We start from the raw sequence: 17,337 nt of genomic DNA, 5'->3' as shown, positions 1-17,337 counted from the left end.
AATGAAATTTATGTGTAAATAACGAAGACTTGTATATGTGGTATTACTGGGTTGATATACGGTCGTTTTTAACGCGAACAGTAAACGTTTAATGTTAACATTGTTACTCCATCCTCCACCCTCGAAATAATTAATAACGCTAGTGGGTTAACGAAAATTTGTAAATTGATTATAATATCTCATTCAGCGTGCTAATATTACCTTTACCTTCCTATTTCTTCGTTAACGCATTCTCTTCTGTACTAAACCCTAAAACCGACAGATTCGTTCTAAACGAAAAGTAACCAAAATCTTCCACAAACAAGCGAGAACAGAAAGCTTAAAGGTACACATACGATATCTCACACGACGTGCTAATATTACCTTTACCTTGCTATTCCTTCGTTAACAATGCCTTCTTTTTCCAAACCGTCGGATCGACAGTTTCATTTTGAATGAAAAATAGTCGAGAATTTCCACAGACGCACGAGAACGGAAAGCTGGAAGATACGGTTGAAATAAGGTATCGTTAAATCGAAGGCCAAGAGTCGCGACGTTGAAACACGGCCGCCTGACAAGGGAACGAAGGGTGGGAATGCGAAACTCGATTGACGACGACGACGAGGAGGAGCGTATCCAATTCGTTTCGCTTCGCGCCAGCCAGTTTTCTTGGGCGCCGGTGCGCGAGATATTTAATAAAAAAGTTGACATTTCCTGCGGGGCCTTTTGCTGCCTTTTTCTTCTTGTCTTATTTCGCCGAGAACGCAAAGCGACGGAAGGGAATCCGTCCCATCGACGTTGTACAGCGTGTCGCTCGGTTTCGTCGACGTTTCCCCTTCCAAAGCATTTCCACTAAGCAACCCTCTCGTGCATCATTTTCGTATAAGCAACGTTTCATCCCCGTCGTTTCCATTCCATTCTCTCTGTGCGGCGTGCTCATTTAACCCTGATGGCCAACCATCTGTTACTCCGTTTCATCTTCTCCCGTCGAGCACGTGAAAGATCATGAAAACATGAGGTTTGATCGATCGTGTTTTGCGCCAAGAAGAAAGTTGTCTGCCGGTTCGTGGTTATGGGCCAGAATGTTTCCCCTAATTCATGCCACCTCGGTATTTTAGAGGGCTGTTTTTCCAAGTTCATTCGATAAATGGATGCCTGTTATCTCGTTCTCGACGAGCTTCCACGTATTACTTCTACAAACTTCTGGGAATTACTTCGGAACCGATCGCACACGGCTAGCGTTTCTCTCGCATCAAGAGACTCATTCCCAACTCGTCGAACTCCGAGTGAAAAGTCTATTTGACAAGCATCGAACTGCGCGGTAACATATAACTCTCTGCTTTTTTCCTCCCCATAGGCGGTGGCTCCTACAAAAGCGTTCGAATTCTCTTCAAACGATCGTGCACGAACTCGTTTCGCGGCACCAAACGTTTTTCCCTCTTTTCCATACATTCATCTGCATTTCATTTCTGTTCCCAAAAATTTCAACCCCAGGGCTATCGACGAAGCAAAAATCAATCCCTAAAAGAGACGTCGATACTCTCGCGGTTCTTCGACGAGGAGAAACTTCAGACGAAACGACATCATCCATCGTTCACACCTTTGAAACTCTCTGTCAGTCTGTTTTTCCACCTAGAGCAGTCGAACGAGGTAAAAGCGTAAGTTCATGCTCTGAAATTTGTTTCAAGCCTGTTTAAAGAAAAAAAAAAACGAAGGAAACGCGTTCCATCCTGTATGCCAGGATGTTTGTTGGAGGGACACTAAAGTTGGAAAACGTCTCTATATCTCGACGTGTCAGCGAACTAGCGAAATGTAGGTCGTGCCGCGGAAGCCACTCTCCGGAGGATTCCGGAAAAACAATCGGCCGGATCTTCCCCCAAGTTTGTGTCGGGCCGGTGATTCCATCGGCGCCACTTCGCAACCACCGATTTTTCCCTTCCGATTGAGAAAATTGAAATGGCTCGCTTTCAGCGGTGAATCGGTCGCGCGTGATCCATTGGATGTGTTCATGAATATTCTCTCTGTTGGCGATCAACGTGTAGATTGCAGCGAGGGATGAGGTAGATGTTTTGGTTTCCCAAAAGAGGTAAAAGAAATATGATAATAGATCATTGTATTCGATGTGTTTCGTAAAGGACAGATAAAAATAAATTGCTTGTTTAATGAAATTTTCTGTCGTAATTATCAAAAATACTCTCGTAAATATCGCCGAGAAAGAAGTTACGCGATATAGGTAAACAACGGTCCATTATTTTTCATATCTACGAGAAATACGCGACGCGAAGGGTGAAACCCTTCGAAAACGCTGAATGGGAAAGAAAGTTGAGCAGACGAGGATCAGGGATAAGAAAAAGGTCAAAGTAATGGAACAACGCGGAAGTCGGAGAATCAACGCTATTCCCTTTCGCCGCTAAGAATTCACAAACATTCTACCAAAATCCACTTACCCTATCGCAATTTCTTCTCCGTGAATATAACGAAGATACACTGTTGACAAAGACTTGGAGGGGAACACGAGAAAACAGCTGAAAACGGCGATATAGTACGTAATAGAGAACAGTTTCAGATTGTTCCCGGGATAAAGGTGGCCACCCTACGCTTGGACTTACAGTCGAACACGCAGTTAGCATGCTAAGCAGAATTACATCGTGTTAGTCTAGTTTATATCTCGTAATATTCCCACGAGTGCATTGTCAGGGCCGCGGACCGTTCGGCGGAAAGGGCGCGTCGATGAAAACGCGGTTCTACCGGCTGCATACAAAATCCGATTGTTCCGAGGGTATGACGCAGTGGCCGAATAGTTTGGTGCTCAGCGCCGAACCGGAGTATTCCGCGCAGAATTACTAGCGCTATTTAGAATCAGAGGAACAGCAGAATTCGTAGCAAAGATCGTTAACCTAACAGAGGGTTTCAACGTTGATGCGACCGACGTTATCGGTAACCGTGTCTGTATACTTAGATAACACTAACATCTCTATCGATCCGCAATTACCTAAATATTAGAATCGCGGTGTAATTCCGATCGGCAACTTCGATTTGCTCAGTCAGTCGATAACATGAACTGGGTTTTCAGGTCGAGTTTCTAGGCAGGTGGTAGTCAACGATCATGTTGCGAAAAAATCGAAGGTGTATACCGACAAGTTATACGCGAGAATATTTCACGACTAATTTAGCTTTAGGTATGGTAGAACTTAGATTGCAGCGATGTTACTCTAGCCAAAGGGCTCCAGGCTACATCAACTTCCACAAGTTGCCTAGACTGGCAACCGATTCTTGAACACAGGTAATTCTCTTGACATCGGCTGTGCTTAGAATATCCCGTGTTTATGGCAGAACCTGTTACGTAAGCTCTGCTGACAAGTTTCTAAAGCTGAAGAACCTCTTTACTTTATAGTCTATAGACAAGAACAAAATATAAAGAAATAACAGGAAATCTGAAGGAATGAGAATCTCGAAGCTATTTGGAAATTTCCTATAGCACGGCAAAGGAAGCTGGTTTCATTGTTTGAAAAGGGGATACGTCGGAGATACACGTCAAGTAGGGCGGATGTAGATTGCTGAACGATTACCGTGGCGACGAAGCCACTTCTACGAAACGCCAATTGGGGAATGTATAGAATTCAATTCGGAAGTAATAAAAAGTTTCCTGCTCCTCTTGTCCCCTCCCCTATCCGGCCCAACTTCCCGTAAATAGGAGACGAAATAATGCTAAGAATTCTAAAGCTATCGTTGCTTTCAGTGAGATCATTCATCGTGAAGGATAGATAAGCTAAAGAGAAAATCTATTACTAGAAAAATTTCACGCTTGCATTTACATTCAATTAATTCGGAAAAAGATTTTCACGATGTAAACACGATGAAACATTATCACGATGACTTATCGAACAAACGTAATCTGTTTCTCAACGGGTTTTCCAAGAAAGAAGGACCGCGCGATCCTAAAGCGACGACATTGCATTTAGAAATTGAGTTCGCCTCGGAAACCTGCAGCTCGATCGTATCTCTTCCATTTTCTGCTTTCTTACGTCCAAGCCCCATGAAATACTTTTTAGAGATACGTTGCCATTTGTATCAAGGAACAAGATCTCTGCGGAAGCTCGCGAGACTATGAAGCGCAACTGATAGAAAATCCTCCTCTACCTTGAGAAATCGTCGTTCCAATAGGACAAATCTTTTGTATTTGAACACCTATCAATGCCATGACAAACTACATTTCATTTTCCATTAGCTAACACAAGTAGATGCTTTTTAATTTTCATTTATCGAATAAGAGTCATTATTTATCTTTATAATTAAAGAAAGCTATCAAGACAAAGATATTCTTCGAAGAAGCGTCTGAAAAATAAAACGATTAAGGAGGAGGGTCGTCGTCGTTACGATTGATAACATTCCCGTTCAGCAACTCCCGTTGAAACAGTCGAACACGCGGCTTTATGAATATGTAAAGTACGTTAGAGGCGTTGCCGGCACACGAAACTGTTTGCACATCGTATCAAATATTGACAGTGCTCTGGCAAATTTATTCACCGGCTGAAATAATGTATCGCGCCCGCCCGATAAAATCGAATGTCCCGCGCGCGCCTTAACGCCGCCTGACACGCGGTGGAACACCGAATGCGTCATCCGAGGATCGGTCAAACTGCCAGATGAAAAATTTCGATCGAGCAAATTTGCACACCGATTAAATCCATCCTTGTAACTTTGGCCCTTACGCGCCCTGGACAATATTTCTCGATGTCAGTTTTCATCCTTCGTGGAGAAAACGGGCGACTGGCGTTGATCGAGGATCTAAAATCGTCTCGCGACAGTTTCTTATATATGTAACATTGAAAAAAATGGCACAGGATATAAATTGAAAATAAATTTCTATTTGCCGTTTAACTCGGGTTAACTACGCTACCCAAGAAAACTTGTTTTGGAGAAGGGAAAATATCTGCTCCGTAACGTTGGACAACGTAAAGTAACGGGTACAAAAAACGGCTTAATAAAGCGCCAGATAAAATTGGGCCGAGAACGTATCGCCGGATAAGCAACGCGGTTCGCTGTGCGAAATATTTCAGAAGCACAGGTCCGAGACGGTGTTACGCGACGGAACACGGAGGAATAAAGGAAAACGACAGACGATTTTAAGAAGATAAGATAGGAGAAAGGAGATCAAAGAAAAGAGCTCGAGTAACGGGCGAAACAATCAGAAGAGAACCATTGTAAAGAAGAGGGAAGAGAAAGAGAGAAATGGAAAGGATAGAAGCTAAGTGGAACTTTAGAAGAAACCAAGTATTGAGAAACGGGCAATTACAAATATAAAAGTCGAGTTATTACGAGGGATTGTATTTCATTGAGAATTTTCATTTAGATGAAATTAACCTTCCACGTTTTCCTATCGTCGTCCCTGCCACCCCTTTTGACTTTTTACCATTGTGCGATTTCTTACTGTTACGCATTTAGTGATCGTTTCATCGTATCCGACAATAGGATTTTATTACGATTTGATCGTATTTTCGCATGATTCATCGCTTGACATTGTTCCACCTCTTCATTAAAGAGTCTTTGTTTAATGAGCAGAAGCATTATCGAACCTGTTTGAACCAATTCTCGGCCATTCTATCGTAATCGTTTACCCATTGTTAGTGAAAGACAAAACGTTTCACGAGAGTGACAGGAAGAAAGGAATTTATGCGAATCGACTTTCCTCCCTCTGAAACTTTGTTTGACCGAGTGAGGAGGAGAAAGGAGGGAAAGGCAGAAGTGAATATCGCGTGCAGGCGTCGTTTAGTGGGAGATTTTCTCTTTTTCATTAAAAGTTACAAGAGGACTAATCGAATTGCCAGTGTTACGGTTTTCCCTCTTTACGAGGTCACAATTCGATTAATAAAAAGGGGAAACCCTAAGGAAGAGAGTCGAATTAAGTATTTAATAAGTTCTATCTCTTGTAATTTCATTGGCGCGAAGTCTTCAACAGAAGAGACATCATCCTCTTTCCAAATTCTTCATCGTGTCGGATTCATTTTGTAGATTCCAGCTCCTATTGGATTCCATTTCCCTTCGCGGCAGCCAATTTCTCGATGAAAAACGGCACGAAGGGAAATCGAATCGCGCCGTTTGAACACTATAGCTCGCACTGGGACGTGTGTGGTAATGCGTGATTTGTTGAATTATGACCGAGGTTGTTGTTCGCCACAGCGATCATGCTCACGTGTGTTCCAGTCCTGTATTAGCATACTAAATCCGATTGACGTACTCAGCTCGCGTTCGTGAACCCTCGTTTTAATTACCTCGAATGCGATACGTCGTGCGTCGCCACACGGACAATGTTTCTAGCCACTTGTATACGAAGAATTCTACTCTTAACTATTTAAACGTTACATATTGCAAGTTCTAATGCCTTCTCTCGCACACGCAGAAACTTATCTGCCTGAAATTTTGTTATCGTTCGGTTCATTTTGTACTCGTTAGTGGAGAAACGAGCAGACGTCGATGATTATGAGGTCGTTTCCATTTCAACGTAGCAACACAGTCAATAATGTTACACAGAATTTAGCTACTTACGTTACCATCGTTCGCTTTAACGAGAGTTCACCGTGCACACCGGTGGTACCTTAATATTTTCTACGGGTCGGTCATTACACGGAAACGACCGGGATAATGCTGTCGTTTTTGCCCGCGTGCAAAGATACCCGTAACAAGGCGTTCGATTTTGCTCGGGGAACATTTTCATTTACCCTCCGATGAGTTGCAATCTCCGGTACTCGTGGAATTTTCTACTTCATATCGTTGATATGCTCGTAATTAACCACCTGTACGTGAACTTTCGATAACCTGTTATCGAGATAGACGACCTATTCGACGGTAGATAGACGTTCGGTTAGATTCTGTAGACAAACTTGCCGATAATCCTTTACGGTGGCGTCAAAAGTTTATAGAACGGCACCTTTGAAAAATGGATCTTTAAGGATGCGCGACGTGAACTATCAAGTGTCAGCAGTGCCGATCGATCAGAGAATAATTTTATTGATTACAGCTGGCGCGAGGGACGGAGGAGGAAGGAGATACCCGGTGATCGTGTTCGTGCACGGCGAGAGCTATGAATGGAGCAGCGGCAACCCCTACGATGGCAGCGTGCTGGCGAGCTACGGGGGTGTCGTCGTCGTCACCATAAATTATAGACTCGGTATTTTAGGTGAGTAATTACGCTCCTCTTTCTCCTCTATTATTGGAAAGAGAAATTTTAATTTACCATTTGCTATCATTATTACTCTTCTCTCTTTATCATAAGTATATAATTTGTTGACATTCGTCTTGCGAACTTACCGGGAAACCTAATGTTTGAAAACAGAATTAATTCTTCCGCTATTAATCAACCAAAATTAAATAATCACACACACACACACCAATTCTCAATAATCCTCGAATCAGTCAAAGTCCCATCAACATTTTCACCGCGAAATTTTACCAGATATTGACCAGAAACCACCCTCGTCATAGTGAGAACGAGCGTAGGCGAAGAAAATTCCGATAGTCAACGTCTCCACCATGGAAGGGTCGGTCGAATTAATCTCGATCCCTTGACGAACGTCAGCGAGTTAAACTTTGTCACCCAATTTCTGGAGATTCAGCAGCTCTGGCCGGCATACCTATCACAGAGGCGAGCCAATCGTTACCGCTTCGAACGCTCCCTTAATTACGTGCGTGCAGAAGTTGGCAACGATAAGGTCGCACGAACGTGGATTACAAGACCCGTCTCGTCGATGAGACGGCTGGTAGCCATTAGCATGCGGACTGTGCATCTCAGTCGAATGAGCCAACTAAACTAGTTACTCCTTTCTCGGACTTTGTCTATTGTTTGAATTCGTTTCGGTGCGTGAGCGAGTCGCGTTAAAATTAGTTAACATTGCTAAATAATCAAGCAAACAAAATCGCCGCGTAAAGTACGTGGGAAACTTAAACATATTTGAAAAACTACGTGTACGAGATAATTTAATTTCGAGATAAAAATTTCTTCTTGGGCTAATTCGTTCGTTTGGGCTCGTTTGAGAAATCAAAAAGGAACGTAAACTCAAATTCGCATTCCTCGATCATTGAATTCGCAACGATTCGATGTGTCTCCCGTAGAGAAACCTTTTAGAAAGAAAGACTAAGGAAAGTGCAAAAAGAGAAGAAGATAAAATCAAAGAGCACGGTATTTGCTGGCGCGGCCAGGTAGAGAGGATCGAAAGTCAGAGCGGGTTGCCAGGCAACAGTAGCGACCAAATCTAATAGGAAACTCATTATGGCCGTGTCTTCCGTTTCACCAAACTAAATTCTTGACTCTGCCTCCGTTTCCGTGACAGTGGTGGCCACCATCCTCGTCTCTGCGCCGCCAATATAATACTCGCTTCCTCGCGTTATGATAATATATTCCAGTTACGTCAGCACGATTCTTCGACGTCTCTGACAAAGAGCTAGAGAGAGAGAGAGAGAGTCGGACGACGTTGCCGGCCGGAGGCACGTATTCCTACGAGCGAACCAGCAGACGTGGCTCGCGGAGATTAATCGAGATTTCAGTGCGCAGCCAATTGTCGAAGCGAGTTAACTTCCTGTAATTAAGAGTCGAGCTGTAGCCAACGGGATATGACACGAATGGAACATCTGTGAACTTTTTTCGAGGATTCGAACCACTTCTTTCCTTAAGAAGAGAGTCTCTTTGTGGGATTTACGAGGACTATCCTCTCTGGAGACTCTCTAATTCGCTTCCGATATGTTTCTTGCGGACTTCTGGGACAAGTAGAGTACAAATACTTACCCTTGATTTTTGCGAGGTTCTTGGACAAGTATTTACGCTAATCTCTAAATATTTTCCGATTTTCTTCGTTTCCTAAATAATACCACGCATGTGTTTTCAGATTTATTTAAAAATAAATTGTAAATTAATCGTACATTGTTTATACCTATTCTTCTCTAAACTACGTTTTTTAAGACACTTTAATGGGATTTTTCAGTAACATTTGAGTTTGTCCAAAGAACACAAATTAATGGTGAATTACAAAAAAAAAAAAACATATTTTAACCGTGAAAGAAAACAGTTAGAGGACATTTGACCGCTTGAGGCGATGGATTTTCATTCTTGGATCGTAATTTTTTCCGAGGAAACAACGCGCCACAGCTAAATCCGAATTTTTAAGCTCGCCCGCCGTTAATTTCCCACGTAGCTGTAGCAGAGAAGCTTCGCCGTGTCACGAATATTCTTCCACCCTTTTTCTCCCTGCGTTTCCCTGTTGTCCCTTTGTCCTGGTAAAGTGACGAGGAGCGGTACACGTTCTGTGAAACGTGGACGATGTAACGAGGTTCCGTTTCTTGAATTACATCCACCAGCATTTTGCCCATCAGCAGAATTTTATACGTTTAACGCTCGCTTCAATTTTTTCTATCAATTCCTCAAATTTCTTATACGCTTTTAATTATTTATGTGATTTTAATTATCACTGTTTTAAAAAGATTACTCGTCTGACGTATTATAAAATGCAGTTCCTCGATCGAGAAACTGTATCGTTTATCTTGCTCGAATGAGTAAAACGATACATGCTAGTTTGTCTAGAAATAATTCTTCTTTTTTATTACCACAAGTCAGGCTTCTGTCGAAAGAATGGAAATGAAAAACGGTGGTCGATTTGATATAGAGGTAGAGTGACGTTAAAAACATGCAGCGTTCCGTTCCGCGGGACATTTGTAAAATAAGAAACTTCGCTGGGAAAATATAGCGCCGAAATGAAAGTTTGCATAGTGATGAAGGAAAAATTTATTCGATCGAATGGAATGAAAATAACAAGCGAATAGTTGAATTTCGTTTTGAAAGATACACTGCAGCTACGAGAAAATTACGAAGCGTAAGATATTACTTAACTTTCGAAGGTTTCTGCATGCGAAATAGTTTCGCACTTTATCGAATCTTGATAAATTCGTTACCAAGGAAATCGAATCAACGTTGCACGTTGTTAAAAAGATCTTCATTGCTCGCAAGTATATAAATTTTTAGTCGAAACGAGTTTTCACGTACGTATCCGAGAAAAAAGAAGGATCCATCTTCTCACCGAAAGAAATAAAGTCCACTGAAGTCCAATCAAAGGCCAATTAGCGATTGTTGTGGCAAAAGTGCAAAGGCGAAGAAAGATAAAAGGTGGCAAAGCAGAGAACGGTGAACCAGTGTAAAAGTGGTGGAGGCGTGAAAAATATCGAAATTTGATTCCATCGTTAGTTCAGCGAAACGGAAGGGTCTCGGTTTCAGGAAGCACTTTCTTCTCGTGGTCACTCTTCCTATTTTCTTTTACTTTTTTTCGCCGTTTTTCCTTCGACTGGCAAAAATGACGGGGAGGCATTGTGTCGAACGAAAAGTGGCGATGGTTCGGGGGGTTGGTAGACGAAAGGATGTAGTAGAGGGTGGTGGGCGATATCCAGCCGCGGCTGTGCACGCCCATGTACCGGAAAATTTAAATCAACGAGTAACGTTCAGCAGTTCCATTGTAACGAGAAGAATAGGAGACACGGAAGCTCAGTACGACAGATACGCCGGAGGTTGAATATCAAATGGGATATGACCGGTGGTTTATTTCTATTCCAGTTTCGCACGTTTTCCACCCTCCTCTGTTCTATGCACCCTCGTTTTCGTTGGCTCTCGTCGATCTTTCTCGTTTTTCTAACCACCGTACTCTCTGCTTCGTTTTCCCTCGTCAGAAGTCATCGAAAAATCGAACGGAATTCCGTATTCTGGGAACAAGTTTCAAAATCGTCCTTTTATTTCGTCCCATTTTCTCTTTTTTGCCATCTATTTCTTTTCTTCCCTCTTGCACGATTTTACGTGATATGGCTTGTTTGTTTTCAACTATCCACCCTGCTAACAAGCGCAAGCGTTGCAAACACGATTATATCATTAGTGTTTTATGCGTACGAATCGGTCGTGCGAGAGCCCCGTGTCGGAAGCGCAATTCCGAACACTTTGGATCGGCTCGATTACAAACGATCGATCGAATTGCTGGCGAGAATAAAGGAGCTTCCAGTTTTACTCGTTTTTTGTATTTTTCTCCCCTTCTTTTTTCGAAAGATCCGTTTTATCGTTCGACCCGTGGACAACCAGTGTTTCGCTCAACATTTATCGCGTGGATTGGGTTCGGATGAAACAAACCTTTAAAACGAAATTGTGCGAATGCGCTTCATAATACAGTTGGAAACATCATCGATCAAACGTTATACCAACAGATAGAGGAGGGAATGGTGGCGAGAACCCTAGAAAATTGCAGCGCGTTATACTATCCGGTGAAAATTGTGAATCGCGCATGCATATTCAGCGCGCATTGTTTAGAACGTAAGCGTTGCTTTAAATCTCGTTTTCATCGATTTCGAAGCGTGCCGAAATGGAGGGTGATGAGTTCAACGAACCGATGCATACTAATGAACGCGTCCGTCAGAACTTATTAACATCTTCCATCAATAAATGTATTTTCTTTCGTTCCTTAATCGTTTATCAAAAACGTATGAATCGCGTAACGTTGCGCCTACGTGCTTTCAAACCTGAATAAAAAAGAGAAAAAACAAGGGAACATCGTTTAATTATCGTTACAAACAGCTTTGATAAATTTGGCGTGAAAATCATTCGTCGGAATTCTTTGCTCGTAACTCGCAAAACGAGTATCGAGAAGGCATATCCTTTAGTTTTTATTGGCAATTATGCTTGAGATAAAACTTGCCATAAGAATTGATAAACGAGTCGTTATATAGCATGTTTGACAACGTTCTCGCATCTTTAGCAGTTACGTTTCTATTAATTGCAACGCGAGCTTTTTATATCCTTGGTATTCATTCTTCACGCTCTTTAAGAGTCACTCGCTTTACATCTACTCGAAAGCTATGAAAAGAGAAACCTCGTTATTTTAATACGAAAGGAGGAGTATTCTTTGAATTCGCCAAGCAACTTCACGTACTGTTCGCGAATTTTCACGGTAACGAATTAAACGCTAAAAGATCTTCCTCGAGATATTCCTCGTTCTCTAATGAATAATTATTAAAACAACGATATGTTAAATACCTCGATTACGTAATTTCTAAGTGCTCGGGTCGCCAAGCTTTCCTCTTTTCATAGCGAATACGTAATCCTATTCCCCTATAAACGGGGCTACTATTTCGCAGGAGTTCGAACGTGGGACAAAAGAATTCACTTGAAGAGGCCGTGCTAGCCCGGTTAATTGTCATGTTCTCGGGGAAATTAATTTATCGGCGATCGTGCAACGAGAAAATTGTCTGTGAATTCAGGTTCGGTCGAAAGAAATTCGTTGCACGTACCTCGCGTACTGTTCTCTCCTTCCCTCGCGATCCCTTCTTCACCTCGGCCACTCCTCATCCTCCAGTTCCATTTCTCGAAATTAAATGTAAATTCCTATATTATTCCCGGCAATTTTGCTTAATATCGCGCCAGCAGTCGTGCTTTCGAATTATTCGCCAACTTCATACACGCGGTGGGACGCGACTAAAACCTCTCTTATTATCGGGTCTGCACGGAATTCCTTTCGACTTTTTCCATCAACGGTTAAGTCTACTGTACTTTCAAACAGTTGGAAGCTTAAGTCGGGGAACGCTGGCGGTGCTGATTCCAAACGCAGTGATATTTCTCACGGAAGTGAAACCAATAATTCACACCCTACTTCGAAGAACTGGGTTACTTGGCAAATTACACCGACGGACCGAGCAAGCCTTATTATTCCTAGGTCAGTCGCAAGTACACGCGCCGGAATGTTGTATCAGTGGAATTAGCTGCGAAATCATTTTCAACAATGTTGCAAGGTCAGACAAAGCATAAAGCGATTGTGCGACATCGTTAGAAACTGGAAATACACTCGATATTAATGTGTAGTGCTGTTTCAGCGCTTTCAGAAGACTGAAATTAATTTTCAACTTTGTTACAAAGCTGGCAGAGTTCGGTACACGTTTTCCGATATCGTTACAAGGTCGATGGGCAACTCGGAAATAATTTGCACTATTGTTGCCAAGGCTAATTATACGCGTTACCGTATATGTGCGACATCGGATATATCACAATTACATAGATCAGATTTGTTCAGCGCAACGTTACGTAACAAAGTACCGATCGTGTCCATTAATTATCAACATTGTTGGATTATTAAAACAGCGTGGTTAACGTACTGATCCTGATCAACTTTATGTTCTAATCTTGCCGTCATTTTAACGTCCTATGGGCACGCGTATCTTCGCATTTTTCTTCGATAAACCGAGTTCGTCTATGTTCGTGTCTAATCTTTTTATAGTTCTAAGCTGTGTGGAAAAGTTCGAGGAAAGTTCAGAATCGTTTGTCACTTTGTCACCTTATCAGAAACATCTTTTCCTCAAATTCTGCACGATGGATGGGATTTTCCATGGTCGCGTACATTCGCTGGTGTATTAGTTCCTATAAAGGAATCTTCGTGCATGCCCGTGGAATATGGGTCAACGTCATGCTACCGCCTGTTCCTCGGAACCGGTGCCAAACCGATAATTCGGCTAGCTCGTCGACAGTGGAAAAATGTGGATGCCGGGAACAACGGGAGCCGGTCGGAAGGAATTTCCAAGAGAGAAGTCATTCCGTTTATCGTTGTGCAAACGAGCAATTGCCAGAGGGTTGAATAGTTAAGGGTGCGAACCCAGCCGTGTCGTATCGGGTACATTGTTCGAGTTTTTGAAAAGGCTAACAGCGTTACGCTCGGTCGCTGTCTTTTTATTTGTTTACTCGCTTACACGTTCGATCAGACAAAAATAAATTTATTGTTCCGTTTGTACGTTATATTATTTTTTTCCTTCCTCTTCTCCTTTCCTTTGTTTCTCTTCTTTTTCCTTTTACTATTATTATTATTTCGCGCATCTTTTCGTTGTCGATCCAATCATTGTAGTCAAATAAGTCCGAGCTTTCCAAGTTAAAGCTTCTTAACTCGGTGGCCGTTGGAAAGTTTAGCTTGAACAGCGAAACTCATTAAACTCTTTATTGCTTCGCTAAGTATTGCAACAGATGTTCAAAGTTATCATTCGAAAGTTTGACTTACTGTACGCAGTTGAATTATCGTTACCTGTTCCTTCTTTCCCTTCCGAAACTTGATTCTTTATTCTAAGAAGCCTGTTTCCAGTTCCACCGTAATGAACAAAACTCAAGGAGAATTACAAAATATTTGAGAAAACAGCACGACGGGTTTCTGGAAGATTAAAGTTTCAATCGACCTCGAGAACGGATGTAAAAAATTCCAGCCACGTCGCTCACACGTCCGTTAATAGTAGCGAAATGATTTCCAGGCGCAAAACCGAGAATCACGAGATCCAATTAAACGACAATGAGTCCGAAGAGGCGCGTACGCCGATCAAATAATCGAACAATTTATTCCCTGGTCCCAGAATTTGCATATCGGTATCAATCGATGCGAACCATCGAAATAGTATTTACGGATGGCGGATGGCGGGTGTCGACCGGAAAAGCTGCGATTGCTCGGTCAAAAGTGTCTTTCGCGCGCGCCAAGTGGCTTCGTTTCCTTTGAAGAGCGGAGCCATGCTCGTTTCTTACTCTTGTTCCATCCGCTTTTCAACCGGAAACGAGCTCCCATATTCGTTTACACCCGTTTACGTGCAGAGACACGGGCTGTCCTAAATTCAGGTCGTATTCTGGGTCAAGAACAGTCGCTTCGAACCGATTTCGCGTTTTATTTCTCGTTCTTACGATTCTCCATCTTGGAAGCTGTTGAAAGTCCATTTTCTCGTCTATTGCGATTGTCAAGAACGCGCAGCTTTAAGATCTAAAGCAAAGAAATTCGAAGAATTTCTTCCCAGTATTAATGGATTCAATTATTGTATTTAGCGGAGCAAAGAAAATTTACTGTATATTTACGATGGAAAAACGAACTCGCGCGCTATCGTTAAATTTATCGATTCGAATTATCCCTGATTAGGAATGGGTCTCGATAATTTAACCGTGGGTTAGCAGCAGCCCGCGGAACATCGAAACGCGGGCAAACGAGCATAACCAAGCTTGTTTTCATTACAGGCTTTCTAAACGCCAACACGGATTCGCACTTACGCTCGCCGGCGAATTACGGCTTGATGGATCAGATCGCTGCGTTGCACTGGGTGCAAGAGAACATCGGCTACTTTGGTGGTGATCCTAGGAACGTGACGTTGGTCGGCCACGGTACCGGGGCTGCTTGCGTCAATTTCCTAATGACCAGTCACGCGGTACCAGACGGTGAGTAGTTTTCTATTTCTCTTTTCTAAAGTATTTCGTTATGTCTGTCGTAATTGCGTTGGTTTGTGAAAATCCAATTGTTTTACATTTTCAACGTAATTTCACGGAATATATCGTTCGTTTCTTTTTTTTTTTTTTTTTTCTTTTTCTTATAAATCAAAATATTCCAAGCCTGCGTCTGCGCCTGCGATCTTCGGCCGTAAAAAGACGAGAACGTGTTTGGCGAACATTTCAGTGGCTACGATCGAAAGCAAGGGAGGTTTATTTGAATATTAAAAGCACGTACGCTGATACACGGTGGTACACGGTGGTAAAGCGGGAGGGAGGAAGATCAAACGAGTTTTTTTCGACCAGTCAGAGGAATCGCGTCACTTTAATCGAATCACAGGCAATTCACCCCTCTTGGAGCGTGTAAGGGGCAGCACGGCGTATATTTTATTTCTGTCGTGCGCCGGCCCTTGGAATAATTAACGTTGGATCACGCTAACCCTTTTAACAGGCACGTTTAGAAATAACTGATGGAATATTCAAGATTAAAGCGTTAGATGTAAACGAGGGGTGAACGGGCCTCGGACCTGCCTGAACCCATAAAAAAACAGCCGTTAGCTTCCGGCGCACTTCGTTTCGGACGGCAACCCTCCTTGCTGTTGTTAGTCTTGCTTGAATACGTCGATAAAGAGCTTCCCTTTCGACTTGTCCGATACTTTGTCGCGGGAACATGGCTTTAGAGATCGTTCTCACCTTTTTTATCGTCTCGTTTGTGGAAGGAAACCCTTCTTGACGGAGCAAAGGGTATTAGCTGTAAAATGTTTGCGATCGTGTCACCCCCAAATTATCCACCGTGGCGCCTAAAACAGTCGGACTTTCCACGTACGCCTATCTGCGAGCGAATAAATTTCTTGGAAACTCGACGCGGCCGTATCGACCAAGAAAATTAATAACTAAAACCTGGCGAAAATCATTTCTCAGGTCTTTTGTTGATTAGGGTCGCGTGTGCGGAAATTGGTCGAGGCTGTTTCAACGTATGGAAGACAAATCGATCCTTCAAGGACGGGGGAAAACAACGAAGTAATCTGACCGGACCCACCTTATCGTTAACTCAACCGTACGATAATTCACTACAGCTGGAAACTGTCAATGGAGATTAGGCCAGCTGATTCTACCCCTAATTGATCACGTCTGGTAAACCACCAGCCCTCTCCTGCTTTCCGGCGACTTCCCCTGTATATGCTCCGGATTAACTTTAATATGCGCATATGAACATGATTGGACCGGCTGCTAGGGAAAATTGGATGGCAAGTTACAATCAATAAGGCGTGATATTCTGGAACTTGAAGTTCTGGTCGTACCGTGTTACGGAAATTCTCCGACAAATATTCCACTTTTTCTTTAACGCTGACTAAACGTTAACGTTTTTAATTTTGACAAAAATTACCTCGAATCACTTCGAATCACGAAGGAAGTAATAATTCGAGAAGAGAATCATCGAACCGAAAATTACTCGGATTATCTTAGCATCGTCCTTGGCGTCAGCCAAAAGACCAATCGAATATTCTGTAAAATATCTCGAACTTTTGCTCTTTTGCCACCTGATTTCGATGCAGGAACCCTTCAAATCTTGCTCGAGGCCGATCAACGGGATTTACTTAGCAACCCCTCGATTTCATTCCGTCACGGTAATCCTAGTGGGACTCGCGTCGCGAAAAAGAGGACGGCAACACTAACAGCAACCAGGTTTATTGCGGCCGGCGTGACGTGCCGCGGGGAAAAGTCGCACGTTCGTCGTCGAGCAGAGCAACGCGCGTCGAGAGGTATTACGAGCGAAAGGCTCGTTTAATGAGTCTACGACCAGCAAATGCCACGCAACGCCGCCATTTGTGACGTAAAATGCGCCGTGCAATTTGCGCTGATGGCATCAGCACCGCCGGCCCGAACGATGAATGACGGCAATTCTGTACAGGAGGATCGCTTTAATGGAAAAAGCGGGCCTCGATTCGCACCACGCTATATTTCCCCTCTTTCTTTCCTTCTCTTCGCCGGGCAAATTTTTCTACGCTCTGATTACAAAATCCCATGGACATCGCTTCGCTCTAATAAAAATTTGTTTGCATTACCATCCA

General features: G+C 42.8%; 1 protein-coding gene across 1 annotated transcript in view; it reads left to right on the top strand.

Annotated features, from left to right (window-relative positions):
* Nlg3 (Neuroligin 3) overlaps positions 1-17,337 on the top strand; it is a 220,803-nt gene that overhangs the window by 176,015 nt on the left and 27,451 nt on the right. Inside the window, exons 2-3 of the mRNA XM_072002921.1 lie at positions 6,998-7,156; positions 15,020-15,217. Of these exons, the coding sequence (XP_071859022.1) occupies positions 6,998-7,156; positions 15,020-15,217 (357 nt within the window). The remainder of the gene's footprint in view (positions 1-6,997; positions 7,157-15,019; positions 15,218-17,337) is intronic.

The sequence above is a fragment of the Bombus fervidus genome, chromosome 5, assembly GCF_041682495.2.
Source record: "Bombus fervidus isolate BK054 chromosome 5, iyBomFerv1, whole genome shotgun sequence".
Classification (NCBI taxonomy): Eukaryota; Metazoa; Arthropoda; class Insecta; order Hymenoptera; family Apidae; genus Bombus; species Bombus fervidus.
This window is presented reverse-complemented; position numbering and strand designations above follow the sequence as displayed.